We start from the raw sequence: 23,433 nt of genomic DNA, 5'->3' as shown, positions 1-23,433 counted from the left end.
CGTATGAGCACTGTGCTGATTTGCTGAAGTTAAAATTAGGTGATAAAAGGAAATAAAAATAAATAAATAAAAAATAGGAGATAAAATGTAAAAGTGATAGAGCAAAGCGCGGAGCAGTAAGCAAGAGCGTCCGAACAGTAGCTGAGCAGATTATTTAAAAAAGAGTGTGATTATTATAGAGAGATTAACCCCCTGAGGTCGACAATCGCGCCGGCGCGATAGGCTCGCTTTTTTTCAGTTCAGTTCAAAAGAAATTAATTTTGCTCTGTTGACTTTGATATTACAAGCAAGTTTCACACATCAATCGATTCTGTTAAATGTGTATTATTTTTGTGTATACTCACAATAAAAACAAAGTGTTGTGCTTTTTGCCAAATAAAGAAAAATAAACGTGATGCGAGTTCTGCCTTCTCTCTGTCAGTGAAGACCATTCTGAAACGCGTCCGAAAATGAACTGTAACTCAGCGAATACTCAGTCAAACAGGCATACAGACACACAGGCATGAAGCTTGAATTATCTTCTTTTAAATGAGGTAATTTATATAAAAAACAAATATTCTCATCTTGTGAAATCTGTATTAAAAGAGAGCGATTCCAGTCGAGCTAATTAGAGCTCATTCAAAGGTAATGTGAACCCGCCCACGGAGAGCGCGTGCTATTCAAACGCAAATTACTGAGGCAATCCATGCAAACCTGTGAACGCCCACATATCAGCTCGAGAAAACACAAGCGCTGTGAGGAATAATAATAATAATGGAAAATCTACCTCAGAGTGCGGGTATTGCAGGAGAGAGGATCCGAATAACGTTACTGTAGTAAGTTTTTTTTCCTTCTCAAGTGAATCGCGTTTCTGTGAATGAATGAACGGCAGCCGCAGAGATGCGCGCTGTTTACCACAGCTCGCAAAAAGACAGTTTAAATTTAAATTGCGTCTCTGTGTGAATGAATGATGATGTTTTAGCAAACTGTATTGCTATACTGAGTTAAGTAAAAATCGACAGAAATATGTTGAAATAAAATGTAGGCTATTTGTATAAGCAACGTATTAAACTGAAAATTAACATTTATATGCCCTAATATTTCATAAAAACAACGTTACAGTCAGGCGTTTCTGTTTGTGAATGAATGTTTCGGTTTTAGCAAACTGTATTGCTATACTGAGTAAAAATCGACTGAAATATGTTGAAATAAAATGTATTTGTATAAGCAACGTATTAAACTGCAAATTAACATTTATATTTCTTATAATAAAAATGAAAGACCTATGTTACAGACATATGAAAGACAACATTTCGTTGATTAGTTTTGGATAGATTATACATTTTTACTGTAAAATATCTGCCACCTCAAATAAGCTTTTGTTTGCCAATATTTGCTCATGTTAAATATAGTATGTTTTGTCAAAAATAAAGTAATCAAATAATCAATCAAATCCTTAACTTTGAAATATGTATGATAAAATGTATACTTTAGTTTTTACAAAGAAAGATTACACTTGAATTGTTGTTGTAATTGTAACCTTTTTAACCCTCTGAGGTCTGAGCTGTTTTCTGGGCCCTGGAGGTGTTCTGACATGCTCTGACATTTGTGCTTATTTCTGTTACTTGTGACATTTTCATGGCTAAAGTCTAATTACACTGTATTCAGCACAAACTCTGCTACAATAATATATCAGCAGCAAGTATATAAAAGTTTGTAGTTTTGAGATAACATTTATGCGTGGTTTGTGAAAAAACAAAAAACAATTGTCACTGAAATAAGCTCATGAAACCCATACTGATTATTTCTTCACAAGACTTTTGAAAATTGGATGACGTAGCCTAGAATATTTGCTTCAAAACTATGTGAAAATCACCCTGACTGCTTATTCAGAGAAGACAATATATTGATTTAAAATTTTTACGACGTGTTTTGTGTGAAAAAGCTCTATGCGGGAGCTCATTAATATGTAAGCTTTTCTCACCTGAGAAAGACAAAGAACCTCCCCTAACGGCCCTATTAGGAGCTATCAGGCCATATCATTCTGAGCAACCTTGCACAATACTGTAAATGAGGAGATTTAAAAAAGAATGTCTTTTTGATTGTTTTTAATTTATTTACAACACAACATAATCCAAAGACACACAAATGACAAAAAACCACATTATTTAACACACTGAACTAAAGACAGAGACTTGAACTGTCACACACCTTTGTACCATTCCTGAAACATAGTACATACCTTTCATTTCCAAGGTGTTTGATTTTTCACTTTAGCATGTTCATGTATGGAGACTTATGTGAATGTTGAAGTCAGCAGGACTTATTCAGTGGCATCTTGTTCCTCTAAAAACAACAACAACAACAAAACAGCTGTGAACATGCTGATATCAAGAGAAACTAGGGCTGCACAATTTGGGGAATACATTTTAGATTTTTCAGGTTAAAATAGCTTTTTAAAATGTACAGAATACACACACACACACACACACACATATATATATATATATATATATATATATATATATATATATATATATATATATATATATATATTAGCCTACTTTTACCATGCTGTGTTTTATTATAGAATATAAAAACATCCTCGTGTCGAACATGTATACAAGCACTGAAAGGTTGCCTACCATTCTAGTTCACATTTCATGTTTCTGTCTATATATACATGTAGGCTACATATATGACATTAGGCTTAGTTCATGTTTTTACTCCAAACTCATTTCATAACATACATTTTAATCTGGCACGACCAGTTTAACATGTCTTACCTTAAAAATCGTCTCATCTTCAAATCGCGTTCTTCTGAGGTAAATCCGAGGTAAATTCAAGGTAAACAGCACAGCACAGCACAGCACAGCTTACAGTCGTCCAACTCGATGAAAGCAGAGAGGAGTACGTTACGAAGTCTCTGCTTCTTTGTTTTGAGGTGATGAGGGCGTTTACAGGTCTGCGTTTCTCCGCATGGATCATTTGCATGTCAATCGCTCGTGCGCGCGTGGGTGTGGTCACATTATAGTTAATTAGGACGCGTTTGAGAAACTGTACATGCCGCTGCTTTCGTATGGATTACTTAAAAATATAATATTTGTTTTTTATATAATTTACATACTTTAAAAATAGAGATTCCAAGCGTTGTATAGACATGCGTTTTATGTCTGTGTGACAAACATTCGCTGAGTTACAGGTCATTTTCTGTTGCGTTTCAGAATGAGTTTCACATTGAGAGAGACGGCAGAACGCGCATCATGTTTATTTTCTTTGTTTTACTGAAAACACAACATTTTGTTTTTATTATGAGTGTACACAAATAAAAGAAGACATTTAACAGCTTTGAATGATGTACAACACAAGTATGTAAAATCAAAATCAACAGAGTATTTTGCACTGATATAAAAAAAAAAACAGCAGATCACGCCGGCGTGATTGCCGACCTCAGGGGGTTAACCCTCTGGGGTCTAAGGTGTTTTTGGGGTCCTTGAGATGTTCTGACATGCCCTGACATTTGTGCTTTTTTCAGTTGCTTATAAACATATTAATGGCAAAAAAAAATTACACACTATTTAGCACAAACAGGGCTACCATAATATGTGAGCAACAAGAATGTACATGTCTGCATTTTTTAGAGAATAATGTTTATGCGTGGTTATTGAAAAAACTAAAAACTAAAGTTTCTGAAATAAGGCCATAAAACACATACTAAATATGTGCCAATAAGACTTTTGACTAATGGATTTCATCGCCTAGTGTTTTTTCTTCAAAATGATGTGAAAATCACCCTGCCTAAACATTCACATAACACAATACATTGATTTGAATTTTGCAAAGCACTTTCTGTTTGGAAAGGCAATATACGGAGTGGGCGTCAACGATCATGCATATTTAGTGGTTCACACCTGAGGAGACAATGGGGCCCGCATACTTAATTAGCCATTCATTCAGGTGAGTCACTGAGCCACAAGAATGCAAGAGCAACAGTTGGAAGCATCTCAATTCTTTTTTATTTTTCCACAAATTGTGCTTGCAATTTGGCCTATAATATCCAAGGAAAACATGTCTAGTAATTGTGCAGTTAATTCTCATACTGTATTTTCAGTTTTTGAATATTTATCCTCTCCCCAAATTTGTCACTAATAAAACACAATAAAAATTATTTAAAGAAAAGGCTTATATTTACCTTTTAATAGTTTGTTTACATCTACCTTGTAAATATATTTTTTTATTAATGAACTGACATTTATCAATTTTACAACAAATTACTTTTTTTGATAAAATGTGTGTGATAATTCAATTCAAAGGTAATTTTTTTTTTTTTTTTTTTTTTGAAAAAAAACCAGAACTGAAACAAATATTCAGTATAGAGAAACACAGACATTATCAGTGTAATATACTAAGATAATCACAAAAAGGATATTCTTAGTTACATTAAAGTATTGAATCACTTGAAACCAAGGAGTATATTCATTATACACTTGAAGAATAGATCATATACTATCCTTATATGAAAACAATAAGACAAAATAAAGTCAACCAAGAATTATTAAAGAACCCCCCCCCCCCCCCCCCAAAAAAAAACAACAACCAACAAACAAACAACAACAACAACAATCGCCACTGTCTTTATTTTATTCAGTTAACCAAAATCTGATCATATCATATAGGGGATATATAATCAATCCACTCTCTCCATAGTATTGAAAACAACTGGGACTTTAGTCTTAGAGCATAGGTTAGCTTCTCCATTGTAAAAATATCATGTACTATGTTCTTCCAGTCCTCGAGAGTGGGCAAATTTGGTTGCAGCCACTTTCTTGTAATTGCTTTCTTACTTGCTATTGTTAAGATTCTGAACAGATATTTGTTTGGAAAATCACTGGTAATCAAACCCAAATACATCACCTCAAAACTAAAAGGAATTTGAATCTTAAGAATAGTTTCCAAACAATTATGTATCTCATACCAATATTGATTAATAGAAGGGCAGCTCCAGAAAATGTGGAAGTGGTTTGCCTTGTCGACCCCACAACTTCTCCAACAATTGGATCTATATGACTGTTGCTTGATCTGGGCAGGTGTGGTGAAAAATCTAGAAACACCCTTCCACGCAAACTCTCTCCAAAACAAAGAATGTGTAGTTTTCCATTGCGACGCGCATATGCTTTCCCACTCCTCTACCGAAAGATTCAGATTACCTTCTCGCTCCCATCTCTTCTTTATGTATAATGTGTCTGCCTGCCTAGCTTGTTGTAGCCCACTGTACAGCTTTGAGATTATGTTTTTACAGACATCTGATTGATAGGCTAAAAAAAAAAACCTTTAATAACCCATTTTCTCCTTTCCTTGACACATCTCCTTTAACATGCTCTAAATAGTGGCGCAGTTGTAGGTACCTATAAAAGTCTTGGTTCTCTAGCCCGTGATTTCCTTTAAGCATCTGAAAGCTCTGGAGTTTCCCCATGTTCATAAATGTCCAATAGGCAGTTAAGCCTTTAGTCGTCCATCTTTTAAACCTGTTATCTGTTTTATTAGGAACGAACTCAGTATCATAGGCACACCAGCGCAGCAATACCATAGAATCTTTCAAATTACATAATTTCACTATTTTCTTCAAAATGTTTAAGGATACATTTAACCAAGGATTATCTATAGTTAATAATTTATTTATCAGTCCAATATCTCCCAATGCTGCCTCAACTGGAACCTCCTGAGATATGACGCTTTCTATTTCCTTCCATCTAGATTGATATGCCGGATTACATAAACACACCAGAGGTTTAATCTGGGCAGCATAATAATAATCACTCAAACAAGGTAGTGCCATTCCCCCCTTTCCCTTCGATAGCTGAAGTGTTTTATATCTAATTATGGGTTTCCTCCCTTTCCAGATAAATCTTGAAAATAATTTATCCCATTCTATGAACTGCTGCATTGGTATATTCACTGGCAGAGACTGAAATAAATATAATAATCTCGGCAGAATGTTCATCTTGACTGATTCGACCCTTGAGCTCATGCTTAAAAAGGGAATAAGATTCCATCTAGATATTTCAGTTTTAATTTTTGTAATTAGAGGTGCAAAATTAGCTTGAAATAATTGTGATATATCTTTTGATAAAATTACTCCCAGATATGTCATTGAAACTGAATCCCAGTTGAGACAAAAACTCCTGGTAATGAAACCAGGTGGCTTATAATTAAAAGAGAGAACCTGGGTTTTTTGTATGTTCACCTTGTAGCCTGAAAATGATCCGTATGTCTCAAGAAGTGACATCAATTCTGGAAAAGACTGGGTTGGCTGTTTTAAGTAAACTAAAATGTCATCTGCAAAGGCAGCTACCTTGTGCACTCCTGTCCCCATTTCTATACCCATAATTTTGTCATTTTGCCTAATCCACTGGTTAAGGGGCTCTATGAATAGGGCAAATAAAATAGGGCTAATTGGGCAGCCCTGACGTGTTCCTCGTTCTAGAGTAATCTGGTTAGAAAGATCACCATTCACCTTGATTCTGGCTAGTGGTTTATCATATAATGCTTGAATAACATTGAAAATAGATTGGTGAAACCCAAATCGTTTCATAACCATAAAGAAATACTTCCACCTAACAGAGTCGAATGCCTTTTCAGCATCTAATCCTACTAATAAAGCTTCAACATTGTGTTTAGTTATATAGCTCATAATATGTAGAGAACGCCTAATATTATCTTGAGTTTGTCTCAGCCTGACAAACCCAGTCTGATCTGGATGAATAAGTTCTGGAATGATTATGTCTAGTCTTCTAGCAAGAATAGATGTAAATAATTTGTAATCAACATTTAAGACACTAATAGGTCTGTAATTTCCTTCGGTATAACTGAAATAATTGCTTCCCTCCATGAGGGAGGGACCACCCCACCTTTTAATATCCAATTGAAGGTGGCAAGTAACATAGGGGACAATGGCTCTCTAAGGGATTTATACCATTCTGAGATGAATCCATCGGTGCCTGAAGACTTGTTTACTTTCAACCTCGTCATAGCTAAGTTCAACTCCTCATCCGTTATTTCAGATAATAGTCTCTTATTGTTTTCTGCAGAGACTGTAGGTAGATTCAAAGAATCAAGAATTTTTGTCCCCTGAGAATCTACATCTATTTTCCTCTGGAAGTATAAATTCTTGTAGAATATTTCAAAATTTTTACGAATTTCATCAGAGCCATTTTCAATTTTTTTGGTAGTAGGATTACGGATCTTGTAGATCGAATTATCCGCCTGTTGTTTACGTAATCTATATGCCAAGAGTTTAATAGATTTACCTCCCACTTCATAGTATTTTTGCTTAGTAAATATAAACTTTCTCTGTATTTCTTGCATGTACAAATCGTTAATTTCTTCCTGAGTCTTTTTAATCTCTTTTTTCACCTTGGAGTCCAAATTCCTGATGTGCTGTCTTTGTAACTGCTCTAGATGTTTCTGTAATTTATTAAGTTTCTCCTGCCTGGTCTTTTTGAGTAGTGAAGTGATGGCAATAATTTTCCCCCTCATCACCGCTTTACATGCATCCCAGAGGATAGGTGGCGAAACCTCCCCATTGTCATTATTTTCCAAGTATGTGTTAATTTCTGCCTTCATCTGCTCTTTAAGTCCATTTAAAATACTAGAGTTTAATCTCCAGAGTGTAGTCCTTGCTTAGTTATTCAATTCAAAAGTCAAATAGACAGGACTGTGGTCAGAGAGATCTATTGTTCCTATCTCGCAGCACTTTATCCTGTTTCTGTCTTTACTAAAAATAAAGAAATAGTCAATTCTAGAATAAAATGTGGAGAAGAAAAGTGGGAATATACCCGACTAGAGGGATTAAGATCTCTCCACACATCCGTTACTCCCAGCTCTTTCATGATCACATTCATTTTCTTACTTATAGGCTTAGACTGACTTGAAAAACTCCCAGAAGAATCCAATCTAGGATTTAACCTAACATTAAAGTCCCCTCCACAAATTGTAATCCCCTGTGCATTAGTAGCCATTAAATCAAATATATGTTTATAAAAAGACCAATCTGATCCTGGAGGAGCATACACATTGAGAAGAGTAACTAAAGAGCCCTCTAAATTTCCTGTAATCATGACATATCTACCCTCTTTGTCTGTGATGGTAGATATAAGTTCAAAATTTACTTGTTTTGATATTAGCATTGCCACTCCTCTCTTATGGCCAGATCTATAAGCGGATGAAAAAACATGTTTAAAGCCTGACCTATTCAGCTTGCTGTGTTCTACCTGTGTAAGATGTGTCTCTTGTAAGAGAGCAATTTGAACATTATCTTTTTTAAGTTTTGAGAAGATTTTGCTTCTTTTAATTGGATTGAGCACCCCATTCACATTGAAAGATATCACCTTAATATTATTTAACATATTTTCCCTTTAACATACAACTTATCCTGCATCCCTTCCTATGATTCAGCAAATGAGCAGACACCCCCCTTACTGCAGTGAACAGCAGTTGAACACTCATAACAAAATGAAAACAATGAAGAACCATTAACAAAATAAAAACTTTAAAGGGGGGGTACAATGGTGTTTCATGTATTCAGAGTTGTTTACAGTGTTAAAGAGATAGATTCTCATGCTAAACATGGGCAAAGTTTTAAAAAAATATTTTGGACGAATAACGGAGAATTTCTATGCTGAAAATCTTACTTCCGGGTTGGTACAAGTTTCGGCTGGTTTTTTTTAGATCGTGGATCTAATGACGTAGATAAGAGTGGAACTCCTTATATGAGCATTTCTCTCGGAAAAGCGCGCCCGCGAGCACGTCGACTAGAGGAGAGCGAGACCGCGCACATCAACGCGCTTCAACAGGAAATCATCGGCAGCGCTGCATAGGATTTGTTCAAGAATGTCTCCAAAAAAGTGTGTATTTGGATGTGAGGGAAAGCTTACCGTGTTCAGTTTTCCAAAGAACCCAGTGTTACAGGAACAGTGGATGCAGTTTGTTTTTCCGGGGCAGCAACGGAGTGTAGGAAGTGCGGTTGTGTGTTCTGGTCGTTTCAGTGACAAATGTTTTATTAACAAGGCTCAGGTCGACGCTGGATTTGCAAATCGTTTGCTATTAAAACGTGGAGCGGTCCCAGTGATAAAAGACCCCATTCATGTAAGTACAACTGGATCAGATTTCTGTATTTTGCTGGAAATCAAGTACTACCGCTTGACTCTATAGCTCCGCCTCCAGGACCTCGGCTTTTTCCGGAGAGAATCGGAAAGCTGTATTTTTCTTTTCTAAATATAATAAAACTAAACACTTTTTTGAGATATTAAGGATGCACTACAACTCTATAGGTACTCAAGATTAACATGAGATTAGGTGAAACTGTGCATGTTATGTACCCTATAAAGACTTCTAATAAAGAGGTCTCTTTTCTGACCTCGTATGAGCCGCAACAGAACGGCCCTGAGGGAAAACCTTCACAGTCCAATAGGGAAGGGCCCGCTATACTGATCACATTGGCAATACAGCTCGCACTCATGTGTCAGTTCAACAGCTGTCCTCCGACATTCATTATTACATTCCTTGTATAGGTGAAAACACTAGCGTCACGAAACTATTGAAATGGCTTAATCTATTTCCATGATGTCGAAAAAGGACAACAAGAAAACCATCTTAATAGAACCAACTTGTTAGACTCAATGATCGGACTAGCTACCGTTTAAAAGACTGGAGCTTTTCCTTGTAACTTGGCTTGTCTCTGGTGCGACCTCGTTCCGTTTTTTTACCAGCCGTGCGCCAGGTGAGACGTTGAATTCGCTCCATCAGTGTCCCAGGGGGCTGAATGACAGTGATGGGAAATCCCCTGTCGGCTAAATCCTTCGTCGCTCAAAACACCCGTAGCTTGGCCGGGAAGGGGGTTTGGAACTTGATCATCTTCTCCTTAAGTAGATTCTTTGCTTCATTATATTCCTTGCGCTTTCTAAGTACTTCAGGGGCATAATCGTGATCAATGTTCACTTTCCTGTCTTGCCAGACAAAGCCCTTCTTCCTCCACGCAGTTCGCAAAATTTCTTCCTTCCTTTTATAACTGAGAAAGTTCACCACGATTGATCTCGGTGGGGCGTTTTCCGGCGGCCGTGGAGCGAGCGCGCGATGTGCTCTCTCAATCTGAAGGGATAGCGATGTTTCCAATTCAAGTTCAAGTTTCTCCCTCAGCATATCCTCGACGAAAGCAATCATCAATGGGGAATTGCCCTCCACCCCTTCCACGACCCCGTAGATCCTGATGTTGTTCCGTCGCGAACGGCCTTCTTGATCTGTTATCCTCTCTTCTAACTGCGTCTGAAGTTTCAGAACCTCCGCCATTACGCTTTCGGTGTTTTGCGATCTCTCCTCCAAGCCGACGATTCGTTCCTCCGCTTCTTCTAATCGGTCGTTGGTTTTTCGGATGTCTTCTTTAATGTCTTTTAGCTGATCAGAATTGTCTCTCCTAAAATCACGCAACTCGTGGAGAATCATAGCCAGGTTAACGTCTCCTCGGGTTCGCTGGCGCCTCCTCGCTCCAGTACCGTATCATCCAGACAGACATTTAATGGCGACTCGGCATTCTGCCCCCGTGCTTCTCGCTCAAATTTTTCGGATTGCAGTTGCTTCTTTTGTTTTCGCCTAGTGTGTACTTGAGCCCCCTCTTCCATGACAATGATAATGATAATTCGAGTTAGTTTCTCGTGTTTCGGGGCTAAATTCAATCACTTATTCGGAGAGCTAACCTTTCAAGCTGCCATCAGTTAGATGACGTCACCGGAAGTCCCTCAAAGGTAATTTTGATAGTAATATAAAATGATTTATGTGACACTACAATAATGACTGACTGACTGATTTCCATCAACACAAATAGAGTTTGAGAAAAGCACAGATACACACCGTCACTCATGACTCACAAACACACACTGATCTGACTGTCTATATGAGGATTCATTACACACATTTATTCTGACATGTTATTTCACTGACAGAAGATCAGCTGTAGAATTACTGAAATTACCAGAAAATAAAGAGACTGTAACATCTCACTGACACTGATTGATCATGCAGCTCAAAGCATTATGGGTAGAATCTCTCTACAGTCTGTTCTGATTCATCAACACAGTTTCACTGATGATTCATAATAAACCCTAAACCCAGGGTAGAGCGGTTGAGTGAATGTGGTCTGGACTGTGTGTATGAGGCTCACTGTGTCAGAGACTCTGTAGAAGGACAGAGTTCCTGCACTGTGATCCACATACACTCCTACTCTCCTGCTGATGGACTTTACAGGGAGTTCAGTCACTATGCTATTGTGTGTGAATGAGTAACTGGAGGAAGAGCAGAACAAACTCCAGGACTGATCATTAGATCCAAACTCACACCCAATACTCGGTCCCTTCCTCCTGATGCTCTTATATGACACTGATATACACACACCACCAAACACACTATCACTCCACTCAATCTCCCAGTAACAGCGTCCACACACACTCTCTCTACACAACACCTGAAACACATCATCAAATCTGTCTGGATGATCTGGATACGGCTCATCTGTGTCAGTGTCGATAATCACTCTGTTCTCCTCAGACAGATAGAGGCGTTTATTCACTGTGTTCAGATCCAGAGTGAACTGATGGGAATCTGATGGAGAGAAAACACATCAGAATCAGGAATTATGAATCTGTCTGATCTTTTATTATAGCTGATCTCTTCATGTTCAATATATCAGCAGTGTCTCAATACAGTCTTTCAGATATCCTGTACAAATCATAATTTATATGATCAACTCTAAAACTCTTCTGTCATGTTTTCAGGGTTCCCACTCTTTTCTTGAAATGATTTTCCAGGACTTTTCCAGGACATTTTCAAGACTTTTTCAGCTGCTACAGTGCGAGTCAAGTTATCACAACTAAGGCTGGGCGATATATCGATATTATCATATCGAGATATATTTTGAAACAGATGTGATATTGTACCTATACCGTTATATCTGTATTATAGTTGTGCAAAGATTGTTGTCTTTCACAATGCCACCTGCTTTCCTCTACTTGCAATCCCACACTACTAAAACAGAAGTTTTTCTCTACTTTAGTTCATACACTGGTATTTTACTTGCTGATATCAGTGCACATTTGCCACAGAATTCACATGTCCGTAGTTTAGAGGGGCAAGTCCTACCAGCGTACTGAGATGTCAAATTGCGTACTTGCTACGCAAAATGCGTACATATTGGCAGGTTTGTGTCACGTGGGGCGCTGTGCTGGCTACATGCAGAAATGAAAGCAGACAGCTCCAGCCCAATATTACCAGAGCCCGTCTACGGAGAGCCTTGGCACTTCCTATTAGCCCCATTGTATCGATCTTGGTTGCAGTTCCACCAGAGTTCCACTGGGGGCGATCACCCATGAGTGCAGACTGAATGGGAGTCAATGGGGCTAGACGGCTAAATGTGTCTCTTTCACCCGATTGCCGTTGAGAAATCTCAGATTTGATTGTAGGTTTTGCAAGTTCAACATGGGTTATAGGTCGAAAGTTGAATGAACGAGTACAATATCCTTTCGATTTCTTACAGGTTGAGTTGTTGTTGCCCATAACACGCTAGCATTCTGCTAATGAACGCTGATTGGTCAGTGAAGGACTGATTACGACCAGAGATACCGCTTGATGGTCTTTTAAAACAAAACAAAAACTCTTCTAGCACGTATGTTTCCCTGTGTCAGCCGTGTTGTGTATTTCCCTGTGTCAGCTGTGTTGTGTGTTTACCTGTGTCGGCTGTGTTGTGTGTTTGCCTGTGTCAGCTGTGTTGTGTGTTTGCCTGTGTCAGCTGTGTTGTGTTTCCCTGTGTCTGCTGTGTTGTGTGTTTACCTGTGTCGGCTGTGTTGTGTGTTTACCTGTGTCGTGTTTACCTGTGTCAGCTGTGTCGTGTGTTCACCTGTGTCAGCTGTGTTGTGTGTTTCCCTGTGTCGGCTGTGTTGTGTGTTTACCTGTGTCAGCTGTGTCGTGTTTACCTGTGTCAGCTGTGTCGTGTGTTTACCTGTGTCGGCTGTGTCGTGTGTTTACCTGTGTCAGCTGTGTTGTGTTTCCCTGTGTCAGCTGTGTTGTGTGTTTACCTGTGTCGGCTGTGTTGTGTGTTTGCCTGTGTCAGCTGTGTTGTGTGTTTCCCTGTGTCAGCTGTGTTGTGTGTTTGCCTGTGTCAGCTGTGTTGTGTTTCCCTGTGTCAGCTGTGTTGTGTGTTTGCCTGTGTCAGCTGTGTTGTGTTTCCCTGTGTCAGCTTTGTTGTGTGTTTACCTGTGTCGGCTGTGTTGTGTGTTTACCTGTGTCGTGTTTACCTGTGTCAGTTGTGTCGTGTGTTTACCTGTGTCAGCTGTGTCGTGTTGTGTATTTCCCTGTGTCAGCTGTGTTGTGTGTTTACCTGTGTCAGCTGTGTTGTGTGTTTCCCTGTGTCGGCTGTGTCGTGTGTTTACCTGTGTCGGCTGTGTTGTGTGTTTCCCTGTGTCAGCTGTGTCGTGTTTACCTGTGTCAGCTGTGTCGTGTGTTTGTTTACCTGTGTCGGCTGTGTTGTGTTTCCCTGTGTCAGCTGTGTCGTGTGTTTGCCTGTGTCGGCTGTGTCGTGTGTTTCCCTGTGTCGGCTGTGTCGTGTGTTTCCCTGTGTCGGCTGTGTCGTGTTTGCCTGTGTCAGCTGTGTTGTGTGTTTCCCTGTGTCAGCTGTGTCGTGTGTTTGCCTGTGTCAGCTGTGTTGTGTGTTTCCCTGTGTCAGCTGTGTTGTGTGTTTCCCTGTGTCAGCTGTGTTGTGTGTTTCCCTGTGTCAGCTGTGTTGTGTGTTTCCCTGCGTCAGCTGTGTCGTGTGTTTCCCTGCGTCAGCTGTGTTGTGTGTTTCCCTGTGTCAGCTGTGTTGTGTTTCCCTGTGTCAGCTGTGTCATGTGTTTCCCTGCGTCAGCTGTGTCGTGTGTTTCCCTGCGTCAGCTGTGTCGTGTGTTTCCCTGCGTCAGCTGTGTCGTGTGTTTCCCTGCGTCAGCTGTGTCGTGTGTTTGCCTGTGTCAGCTGTGTTGTGTTTCCCTGTGTCAGCTGTGTCGTGTGTTTACCTGTGTCAGCTGTGTCGTGTGTTTCCCTGTGTCAGCTGTGTTGTGTTTCCCTGCGTCAGCTGTGTTGTGTTTCCCTGCGTCAGCTGTGTCGTGTGTTCACCTGTGTCAGCTGTGTTGTGTGTTTCCCTGCGTCAGCTGTGTCGTGTGTTTCCCTGTGTCAGCTGTGTCATGTGTTTCCCTGCGTCAGCTGTGTCGTGTGTTTCCCTGCGTCAGCTGTGTCGTGTGTTTGCCTGTGTCAGCTGTGTTGTGTTTCCCTGTGTCAGCTGTGTCGTGTGTTTACCTGTGTCAGCTGTGTCGTGTGTTTCCCTGTGTCAGCTGTGTTGTGTGTTTCCCTGCGTCAGCTGTGTTGTTTCCCTGTGTCAGCTGTGTCGTGTGTTTACCTGTGTCAGCTGTGTCGTGTGTTTCCCTGTGTCAGCTGTGTTGTGTTTCCCTGCGTCAGCTGTGTTGTGTTTCCCTGTGTCAGCTGTGTCGTGTGTTTACCTGTCAGCTGTGTTGTGTTTCCCTGTGTCAGCTGTGTTGTGTGTTTGCCTGTGTCAGCTGTGTTGTATGTTTCCCTGTGTCAGCTGTGTTGTGTGTTTCCCTGCGTCAGCTGTGTTGTGTGTTTCCCTGCGTCAGCTGTGTTGTGTGTTTCCCTGCGTCAGCTGTGTCGTGTGTTTCCCTGTGTCAGCTGTGTTGTGTGTTTCCCTGCGTCAGCTGTGTTGTGTTTCCCTGTGTCAGCTGTGTTGTGTGTTTCCCTGCGTCAGCTGTGTCGTGTGTTTCCCTGTGTCAGCTGTGTCATGTGTTTCCCTGCGTCAGCTGTGTCGTGTGTTTCCCTGCGTCAGCTGTGTCGTGTGTTTCCCTGCGTCAGCTGTGTCGTGTGTTTGCCTGTGTCAGCTGTGTTGTGTTTCCCTGTGTCAGCTGTGTCGTGTGTTTACCTGTGTCAGCTGTGTCGTGTGTTTCCCTGTGTCAGCTGTGTTGTGTGTTTCCCTGCGTCAGCTGTGTTGTTTCCCTGTGTCAGCTGTGCCGTGTGTTTCCCTGTGTCAGCTGTGTTGTGTGTTTCCCTGTGTCAGCTGTGTTGTGTGTTTCCCTGTGTCAGCTGTGTTGTGTGTTTGCCTGTGTCAGCTGTGTTGTGTGTTTCCCTGCGTCAGCTGTGTTGTGTGTTTCCCTGCGTCAGCTGTGTTGTGTGTTTCCCTGCGTCAGCTGTGTCGTGTGTTTCCCTGCGTCAGCTGTGTCATGTGTTTCCCTGCGTCAGCTGTGTCGTGTGTTTGCCTGTGTCAGCTGTGTTGTGTTTCCGTGTCAGCTGTGTCGTGTGTTTACCTGTGTCAGCTGTGTCGTGTGTTTCCCTGTGTCAGCTGTGTTGTGTGTTTCCCTGCGTCAGCTGTGTTGTGTTTCCCTGTGTCAGCTGTGTCGTGTGTTTACCTGTGTCAGCTGTGTTGTGTGTTTCCCTGCGTCAGCTGTGTCGTGTGTTTCCCTGTGTCAGCTGTGTCATGTGTTTCCCTGCGTCAGCTGTGTCGTGTGTTTCCCTGCGTCAGCTGTGTCGTGTGTTTCCCTGCGTCAGCTGTGTCGTGTGTTTGCCTGTGTCAGCTGTGTTGTGTTTCCCTGTGTCAGCTGTGTCGTGTGTTTACCTGTGTCAGCTGTGTCGTGTGTTTCCCTGTGTCAGCTGTGTTGTGTGTTTGCCTGTGTCAGCTGTGTTGTGTGTTTCCCTGCGTCAGCTGTGTCGTGTGTTTCCCTGCGTCAGCTGTGTCATGTGTTTCCCTGCGTCAGCTGTGTCGTGTGTTTGAACGTGCACGATTTGAGCGTTAGAAAGTGCAGAGCGCGAAAGCACCAAAGTGACTGAAGGATTGCCGTAAAGCAGTATCTCTGGTCGTACGATGTGTATGACGTTATTGACATTTTAAAAGACTTTTTAAAGCAAATAATTGACTCTAAAAAATCTAACACCCAGCAATGTGTAATTTCTTTGCATCTCCTTTCGAATACAATATTCAAATTACTAGACAAAAAATTATATCCTGAGAAAAGTGGATTTTGAGGGGTATAGCGCCATAGACCTCCATTCATTCTGCACTCATCTTGTGAGCGCCCCCGCATGGACAGAGACGTGTTACTGCAGCCAGTCCAGAAACCGGAAGTAACCAGAGAGTGCCAATTCTCTTCCTATTAGACATTCTCTGATATTACCCGTTGAAGGCAGCTGAAAACAGACATACATGCGTAAAATGTTTAACCCGTTTGCGTTCATCCACAAGGAGGGAAAATTATTTTCCAGGACAACGCAAACGTTTCCAGGACATTTTACTTTTTTCCCATTTTCCATGTGTTTTCCAGGACTGGAAAATTAGTCTTTCATTTTCCAGGTTTTCCAGGACGCGTGGGAACCCTGGTTTTCTTTCACCTTCTACAGGAAGAACATGAAGACACTCAGAGAGTTTTTCTGACTTACATTGTAGGAAGTCGTTCCTGGTTCTGGGAACAATGTTGGTGCAAGTGACTGTGGAAATCAACAGACATGAAGAGTGTGATTATCACGTCAAGAGAAAATGATCCCTGCATCCGTTCCTAAGACATTTCTAATATGATCTTCTACATCAGGGGTGCCTAACCCTGCTCCTGCCGATCGACTGTCCTGCACAGTCTATCTCCAACCCTAATCAAACACACCTGAAGCAACCAATTAAGGTCTTCAGGATCACGTGAAAATTAAAGGCAGGTGTGTTTGATTAGGGTTGGAGATGAACTGTGCAGGACAGTGACAGGTTGGGCACCACTGTTCTACATGATATGAGATGATGGAGGATCATTTCTGAGAGCTGATGAATCTCCAGGGCCCGTATTCATAAAGAATCTTAATGCAAATAGTAGCTCCTAGTGACAAAGTTCGTAGAAATGCGGGCGTTTACTCTTAAAATTAAAGAAAAAATCCTAGTAAAGAAAGAAGTAATTCAGAAAGCATCTTAACCCTTAAAAGAGGTCTTAAGGTCAAAATTGTTAGGAGCACGGACAAGGACTTTTAAGAGGCTTAAGAGTTTCTTTAGCAGAGGAGAAAATGGCAGAAAGACGAAGAGGGAGAAGAAATGTGTTGCAGACAATGGATGACAGTGAGTTAATAAGACGCTATAGATTAGATCGTGCAGGAATCATGTTTGTGACTGATCTTATTAGAGATGCGCTAACAGCTAACATTAACACAGCGCAGAAATGTCATAGCGCCAGAAATGAAAGTAATCACTACATTACGATATTTGGCAACTGGGAAAATGCAACAATGCAGCAGTGATGATTTGGTTCTGTCACAACATTTTCTGTAAGCAGAGTGATCACACAAACAATTACAGCCCTTTCAGAACCTCTTATTGTGTCGCAGTTCATTTCGTTTCAAATACCTTACAGGAAATTAACAGCATGGTAAATTAAAAAAAATAAGGATTTATATACATATATATAATGTGTGTGTGTGTGTGTGTGAGAGAGAACGGTCAAATAGGAAAAAATGCGCATGTAATTTCAAAGTGAAGGCTTAGAATAGACCCTTTACTTAAAATCACTCTTTTTTTCCTTCTTGGACAACCAACCAATCACAGTCTTCAAAAGATTGTGTCATACATAGCAACGGGGTCAACCCCGCCTCCTCACAAAGATGAAAGTTTTTGTCTTTTCCTTGCTCAGAGTTGCTCTCAGATCGGTCCCGAATCGCTCTTAAGCTAAGACTCCTACGTAAAAGTTTTTTAGCTAAATTAAGAGTTTTCTGAGAGGATTCTTAGAATCTTTATGAATACGGGCCCAGGACTTTACCTCTGTCAGAGATCTTCTTCAGCTCCTCTTTGCAGAAATCCTCCAGTTTGTCTCTCAGCTGAAGGACAGTTTCTCTCACAACATCAAAAGAGGAGAGAGAACTGAAGGGATTGTCATTTACGTCTGTAGATTCAGGAGGAGCTGAGAGAGACTGGAAACTCTACAGAAAACAGAAATTAAAGCTCATCACCTCCACACTTCATCAATAACCTGCACTACTGTCAGATTTGAGCGGCTCTTGTTGATCTTGACATCTTTAGTAACTGAACTAAATCCAGTTCTTTCACAGCATCAGATACATTTTTCTTTATGTTCATTATATGACATTAGAGCAACAAATTATATTCTTTCAATAGAAGTGCTAATCCTACGAGTTCATAGGCAAGGCTCATGTAGGCATATATAATCAAAATAAAAGAAATTTGTTGTGGAATGGTGAAGTGCTTGTGAACTGGGGAGCTGACATTTTATTTTGTGGGTATTTAATAAACTAGTGCAAAATGCCCGTGCAAAGTCATTTTTTGTGTGTGTTTTTAGTTATTATTGTTTTGGTGTGTTTGAGTGCTCATTGTTACAATTGCAAAACAAAAGTTCAGTGACTTTTTTTTATTTGTGCATGGTAGAAAGCACACAGTGAACTCCGAGAAAACGCTATGCTTGAGCAAACAGTTTGTGAATAGGCAACTACAAATGATGCCCGTGAAAGAGACTGTGAATTACAGATTCAGTTAACATCCACAAATGAATAAGCGTGTCGATTCAGGGAGCAGTGCAAAGTGTGTGCAAAGTTTTTGTGTGTGTTTTTAGTAATTGATGGTTTGGTGTATTTGAGTGCTCATTGTTACAATTACACAGCAAAAGTTCAGTGACATTTTTATTTGTGCATGGTAGAAAGCAAATATTTATAATGACATAATGACAAACAATACACTACATGATTCAGGGAGCAGGATACACAGTGAACTCCAAGCTACTTAAGCTCCACTGCTTTCTTCGACCCTCTCTGTGAGGGTCAAAAGCCAGAGTGGCTAGAGCGGCAAAAGCCAGTGTGTGCTTCTTTTACCGATATATATTTACCGTTTTTTTTTTACATTTCTAATCCAAACAATGTCAAACTTGGCACTGCACTTACTCATGCCCGTAGCAAGACACCTGTCGAGTTTGAAATCCATAGGAATAACGGTTCGAGAGATATGCGAATAACACACACACACAGACAGACAGACAGACAGACAGAAGTTTCTGTAATTTATAGATAGATTAAATATTTTTTATTAAGGAACAGGACTTGTTCAACTGTGTGAGGGCTGAGTCTATTTCTTTTTTTATTTTCTAGTACCGAAGGGTATGACACTCAAACCTGCTCAAGGGGTTCGCGCTATTTTTGAATCTGAATACGAAGCAGTCACGTGACTGTTTGTGGAAACGAAGCTTCGGACGTCACAGATCACGTGGTTATGGCAAAACGAATCAAGCTCCGATATACTGCTTCAATGAGAGATGTTTCATTTTTTTCATACAAGCTTCGAAGCCTCAGTGCCGAACGTCACATCACTACTGATTAGACATGGAGCGATTTTTAATTGGTGCTGACAATTAAAAAAAAGCATCCAGTTGAAAACAAAACAAATCAAAAGCAGAAAATATGGTGATAAGTACTTGGAACAACGTCTTTTTCCAATATTACATTATTTTAACAACTCTGTGGAATACTTGATCCTGATTGGTCAGTTACGACATACCAAGGTGTGTTATTCCCTGATAACAACCACCAAAATGAATAACACACCGTTCATCCGGGTTACTATGGGTCATCTTTCCCGGGACTATTTAAATGCTTAATGTGTCAGTCCGTTGTCTTTGACTATCTGGCAAACAGCACGAGTTACAATGGAAGACTTCAACATATATGGTAAAAACAATTTTTTTCAGCAATGGATAGAATCAGACGACTCCACTGACTCCACAGTTAAAACAAAAAAACTAAAAATGAACTTTGAAGAACAAACAACCACGAGACACAAAGAGCTGAATGAATCTGAACTTGACAGAATAGAAGATGACTGCTATGAAACTAACACAAAAGAATTTTATGGGCAATGAAAAATCTCATAGATTGGCTAATTGAGAAAAAATCCCAACAGATTATAAGTATGAGTCAGAAGAGCTCAATAAGGTGCTACGCTCCTTTTATGCGTCTGTTCAGAATGCAAATGGCCAGACTTATTTGGTAGCCAGCTATATGGCCATCAGGACTGGTGTCGCCAGATATTTCAAAAAGTTTGACATCCTGAAGAGTGCTACCTTTAACTCCAGCAATGCAGTTTTTAAATCTACCATTAAACAAATTCGCAAGATTGGTAAGGACATTAGTCAGCATCATCCCCCGATCTCGACAGCAGACATGCACCTAATAAAACATATGGACGTGCTGTCACCACACACAGCCATTGGTCTTGTTCGGAAAGTTTGGTTTGATGTACAACTACATCTGGCAAGACGAGGCAGAGAAGGAAATCGACACCTAAGAAGGGACTCGTTTATCATAAAATGCGACGACAACGGTTTGTCATTATTCAACATTACTCTGTCACATTACCTAATTGCAACCAATTCAGCATTGTGAAAAATTGTTAAAAACAAAAACAAACAAAAAAACGCTTTGTTGTTAAATATATATATATATATATATAAATATATATATATATATATATATATATATATAAAGTTTAGTTTTGAACTGTTGCTGTCTGGAAGCTCAAAACATCTTCGAGAAAAAAAAGAGATTTCCAGAGCTGAACTGCATTTATAAGTGCATCTCTTTAAATAGAAGATCAGATGAGAGTCTGACTGATGATGATATAATAACCGAACACACAGATCAACACTTCAGTCAACGGCTCATTCTGCTCTCATGAAATGTTTCTCTGTGAGTCTCTTGCTCAAGTCCACTATGACCCTGTTCTTCTAGATCTCTGTTACCTGCAGGAAATGGATGTGATCCTGTGTGTGTGAAAGCTGCTCCAGCTCAGCGTCTCTCCTCCTCAGATCATTGATCTCCTGCTCCAGTCGCTCCAGTCGTCCTTCAGCTCGACTCACTGCAGTCTTTTCCTGATCTCTGATCCGCTGTGTCGCCTCAGAGCGGCTTCTCTCAATGGAGCGGATGAGCTCAGTGAAGATCCTCTCACTGTCCTCCACTGCTGTCTGTGCAGAGCGCTGTTAGGACACACATCACAATCACACAGTGGCTTCAGTGAGTCCTGACTGAGACGTCTCAAACTTCTCTTCTTCTCCAGACTCACCTTATGAGACGCCACAGCCTCTCTCAGCTGCTGAAGATCTTTCTCTCTCTGCTGGATCCTCTGCTGGAACGACCTCTGCGTCTCCTTCAGCTGGTGCTAAAGGACAAACCAATGACAGACAGTGACAGTAATACTACCACAAAATCATCATGTGAACAGCTGATATCAAGCAAATATTGATGATGAGATCTAGTATGGAAATGTTCAAAGGCTCAATCTAGGGATGCACCGATAGCACTTTTTCCAGAACGAGTCCGATACCGATACTTTCATTTTTGGTACTTGCTGATGCCGAGTACAGATAGCTGTATATTCATTCATTTGTTATTTTTAAAAATATTTTGTAGAGAAAACCAAAAAAACATGAATCAAATTAGTTGCCTTAATTCATTTAGCAAATATTTCCTTCAGTTATTTTCACTCTTAATTATGCCTGTTAAAATGTTTTGCAGGAGCTTCTGTTACTTTCACTGTTCATTCTATTTCTTGTATATTTTATCTTTCATTAATAGCACAGTGGATATTTAGCAGGGATCAACAATAATGATTTTTGTCTAGTATAGTATTTTGCTGTCACCTTAAGAGCTGCACGCATCCCGACATATTATTACACAAGCATTTTCTGTTTCAAATGTTTACGTTCACTTAAGATGTAATCGACTATATTTTACAAGGATACTTGCAGATATGGGCATTTTGACATAATTCTGCATGAATTTGTCCGTTCAAGCTCAAGAACTCTACAAGCCGCTGTGCGCCGAATCAACGCCGCGTGTTTCGCTCGCGAACAGCAGATATGCATGAACATTAATATTTTTTAAATACATTTTAGTCTTACCTTTTTTCGTCAATGAAATTGCATGTTGATATAATCATATTTATCATTTAATGATGTTGGTCTCATCATTGTCTTGTCTTAAAGTATGTTTACACAACAGCGATGTACCAAAAACAGACGACAACATTGTCAAAATGATCCCCGTTCACACGGATCTGTGAAAATGACTAAAAAGTCTAAATTATGTTGCCAGGCCAGTAGTTGGTGATGTCACTTCAAGAAAAACACAATTTCCGTTTTTGTTGTTTACATGGAGACGGTAAAGGCATCATTTTTCAAAACCTTGACTTGGAAACCAGTTTTCAAAAGCTTGTGTTTTCAGTCACCCAAAACGCTGTTGTCTTGAAAATGAACAACAAAAAACGCATTAATTTTTTCTCAGTTGAAAACACTGTTATGTAAACATATACTTAGTCATGGAAAAAAAGGTAGTCAATGAAAACTTTTCATCATTGATTTAATAAATGAAATTAAAACTACATAAGTGTTTCTACATTATTTCATCAGTAGTTGTAAGTTCATACCTGTTTCTCTGTCCTCTGTGCAGCCGCTGATACAATGTCATGGTTTTTATGTTCATCCATACACAGCACACATATACACTTCTGATCAGTGCGGCAGAAAACCTCGAGGAGCTTGTCGTGTTTCTGGCAGATCATCTCCTGCAGTCGTCCAGTGGCATCAGTCAGATTGTGACTCTTTCCTTTAAACAAACTCTCATGTTGTTCAAGGTGATTCTGACAGTAAGAGTTCAGACACACCAGACAGGACTTGACGGCTTTGTGTTTTCTTCCAGTACAGACGTCACACTGCACATCTCCAGCTCCAGCGTAACAGTCAGCAGCAAGTTTAGTCTTCTTGAGTTTCTCCACCATTTCAGCCAGAATGGTGTTTTTAGCTAAAGCAGGTCTTGGCCTGAAGGTCTGTCTGCACTGAGGACAGCTGTAGACTCTCTTCTCATCTTCCTGATCCCAGAAGTCTGTAATACAGATCTTACAGTAACTGTGTCCACAGTGGATAGTCACTGGATCCTTCAGGAGATCCAGACACACTGAACACATAAACTCATCCAGAGTAATTCTGGCTTCTGCCATTTTACTGCATGAAGACAGAGACACAAACACACAACAGCTCAGCTACACTTAAGTTTCACTTTCTCTGAACTCGTGTTTCCTGGTTCTGTGTTTGAGTGTCGTGTGCAAAAGATGATAAAACGTCCACTAGATGTCAGTCTCAAACAGACACTCAAAGAATGTACATTACAGAGGAGCAGACAACACAATTAAAGCACCCTGAATCTTTTCAGATGTGCTGGAAATTGCCATTGTTGACATGGTAATTGCAATAAAAAATGCAATAAAACTGTGAAATTCGGGACAGAGAGCTGGCAGACAGTTGTGCACTGAACCCTTTGAGAGAAACAGTGAACGTGTGATGAACTCTGGTATCAGTT

The 23,433-nt window shown here is 40.1% G+C and overlaps 1 protein-coding gene across 2 annotated transcripts; it reads right to left on the bottom strand.

The window, feature by feature from the left end:
- Positions 1-4,324: 4,324 nt before the first annotated feature.
- Positions 4,325-23,163, bottom strand: LOC307157347 (tripartite motif-containing protein 16-like). 2 transcript variants are annotated; one of them, XM_079869234.1, is made up of 6 exons: positions 22,505-23,163; positions 21,143-21,238; positions 20,823-21,056; positions 17,841-18,000; positions 16,492-16,539; positions 4,325-11,628 (listed from the first exon to the last, which is right to left on the bottom strand). In XM_079869234.1, exons 1-6 carry the CDS (start codon positions 23,072-23,074, stop codon positions 11,099-11,101), a joined length of 1,638 nt encoding a protein of 545 aa, XP_079725360.1. In that variant the 5' UTR covers positions 23,075-23,163; the 3' UTR covers positions 4,325-11,098. The 2 variants fall into 2 exon arrangements, with proteins under 2 accessions (XP_079725360.1, XP_079725361.1); XM_079869235.1 differs by having other exon boundaries at positions 20,823-21,044; positions 22,505-23,161.
- Between the last annotated feature and the right edge of the window lie 270 nt (positions 23,164-23,433).

Source organism: Squalius cephalus (assembly GCF_949319135.1).
Source record: "Squalius cephalus genome assembly, chromosome: 4".
Taxonomy (NCBI): Eukaryota; Metazoa; Chordata; class Actinopteri; order Cypriniformes; family Leuciscidae; genus Squalius; species Squalius cephalus.
This window is presented reverse-complemented; position numbering and strand designations above follow the sequence as displayed.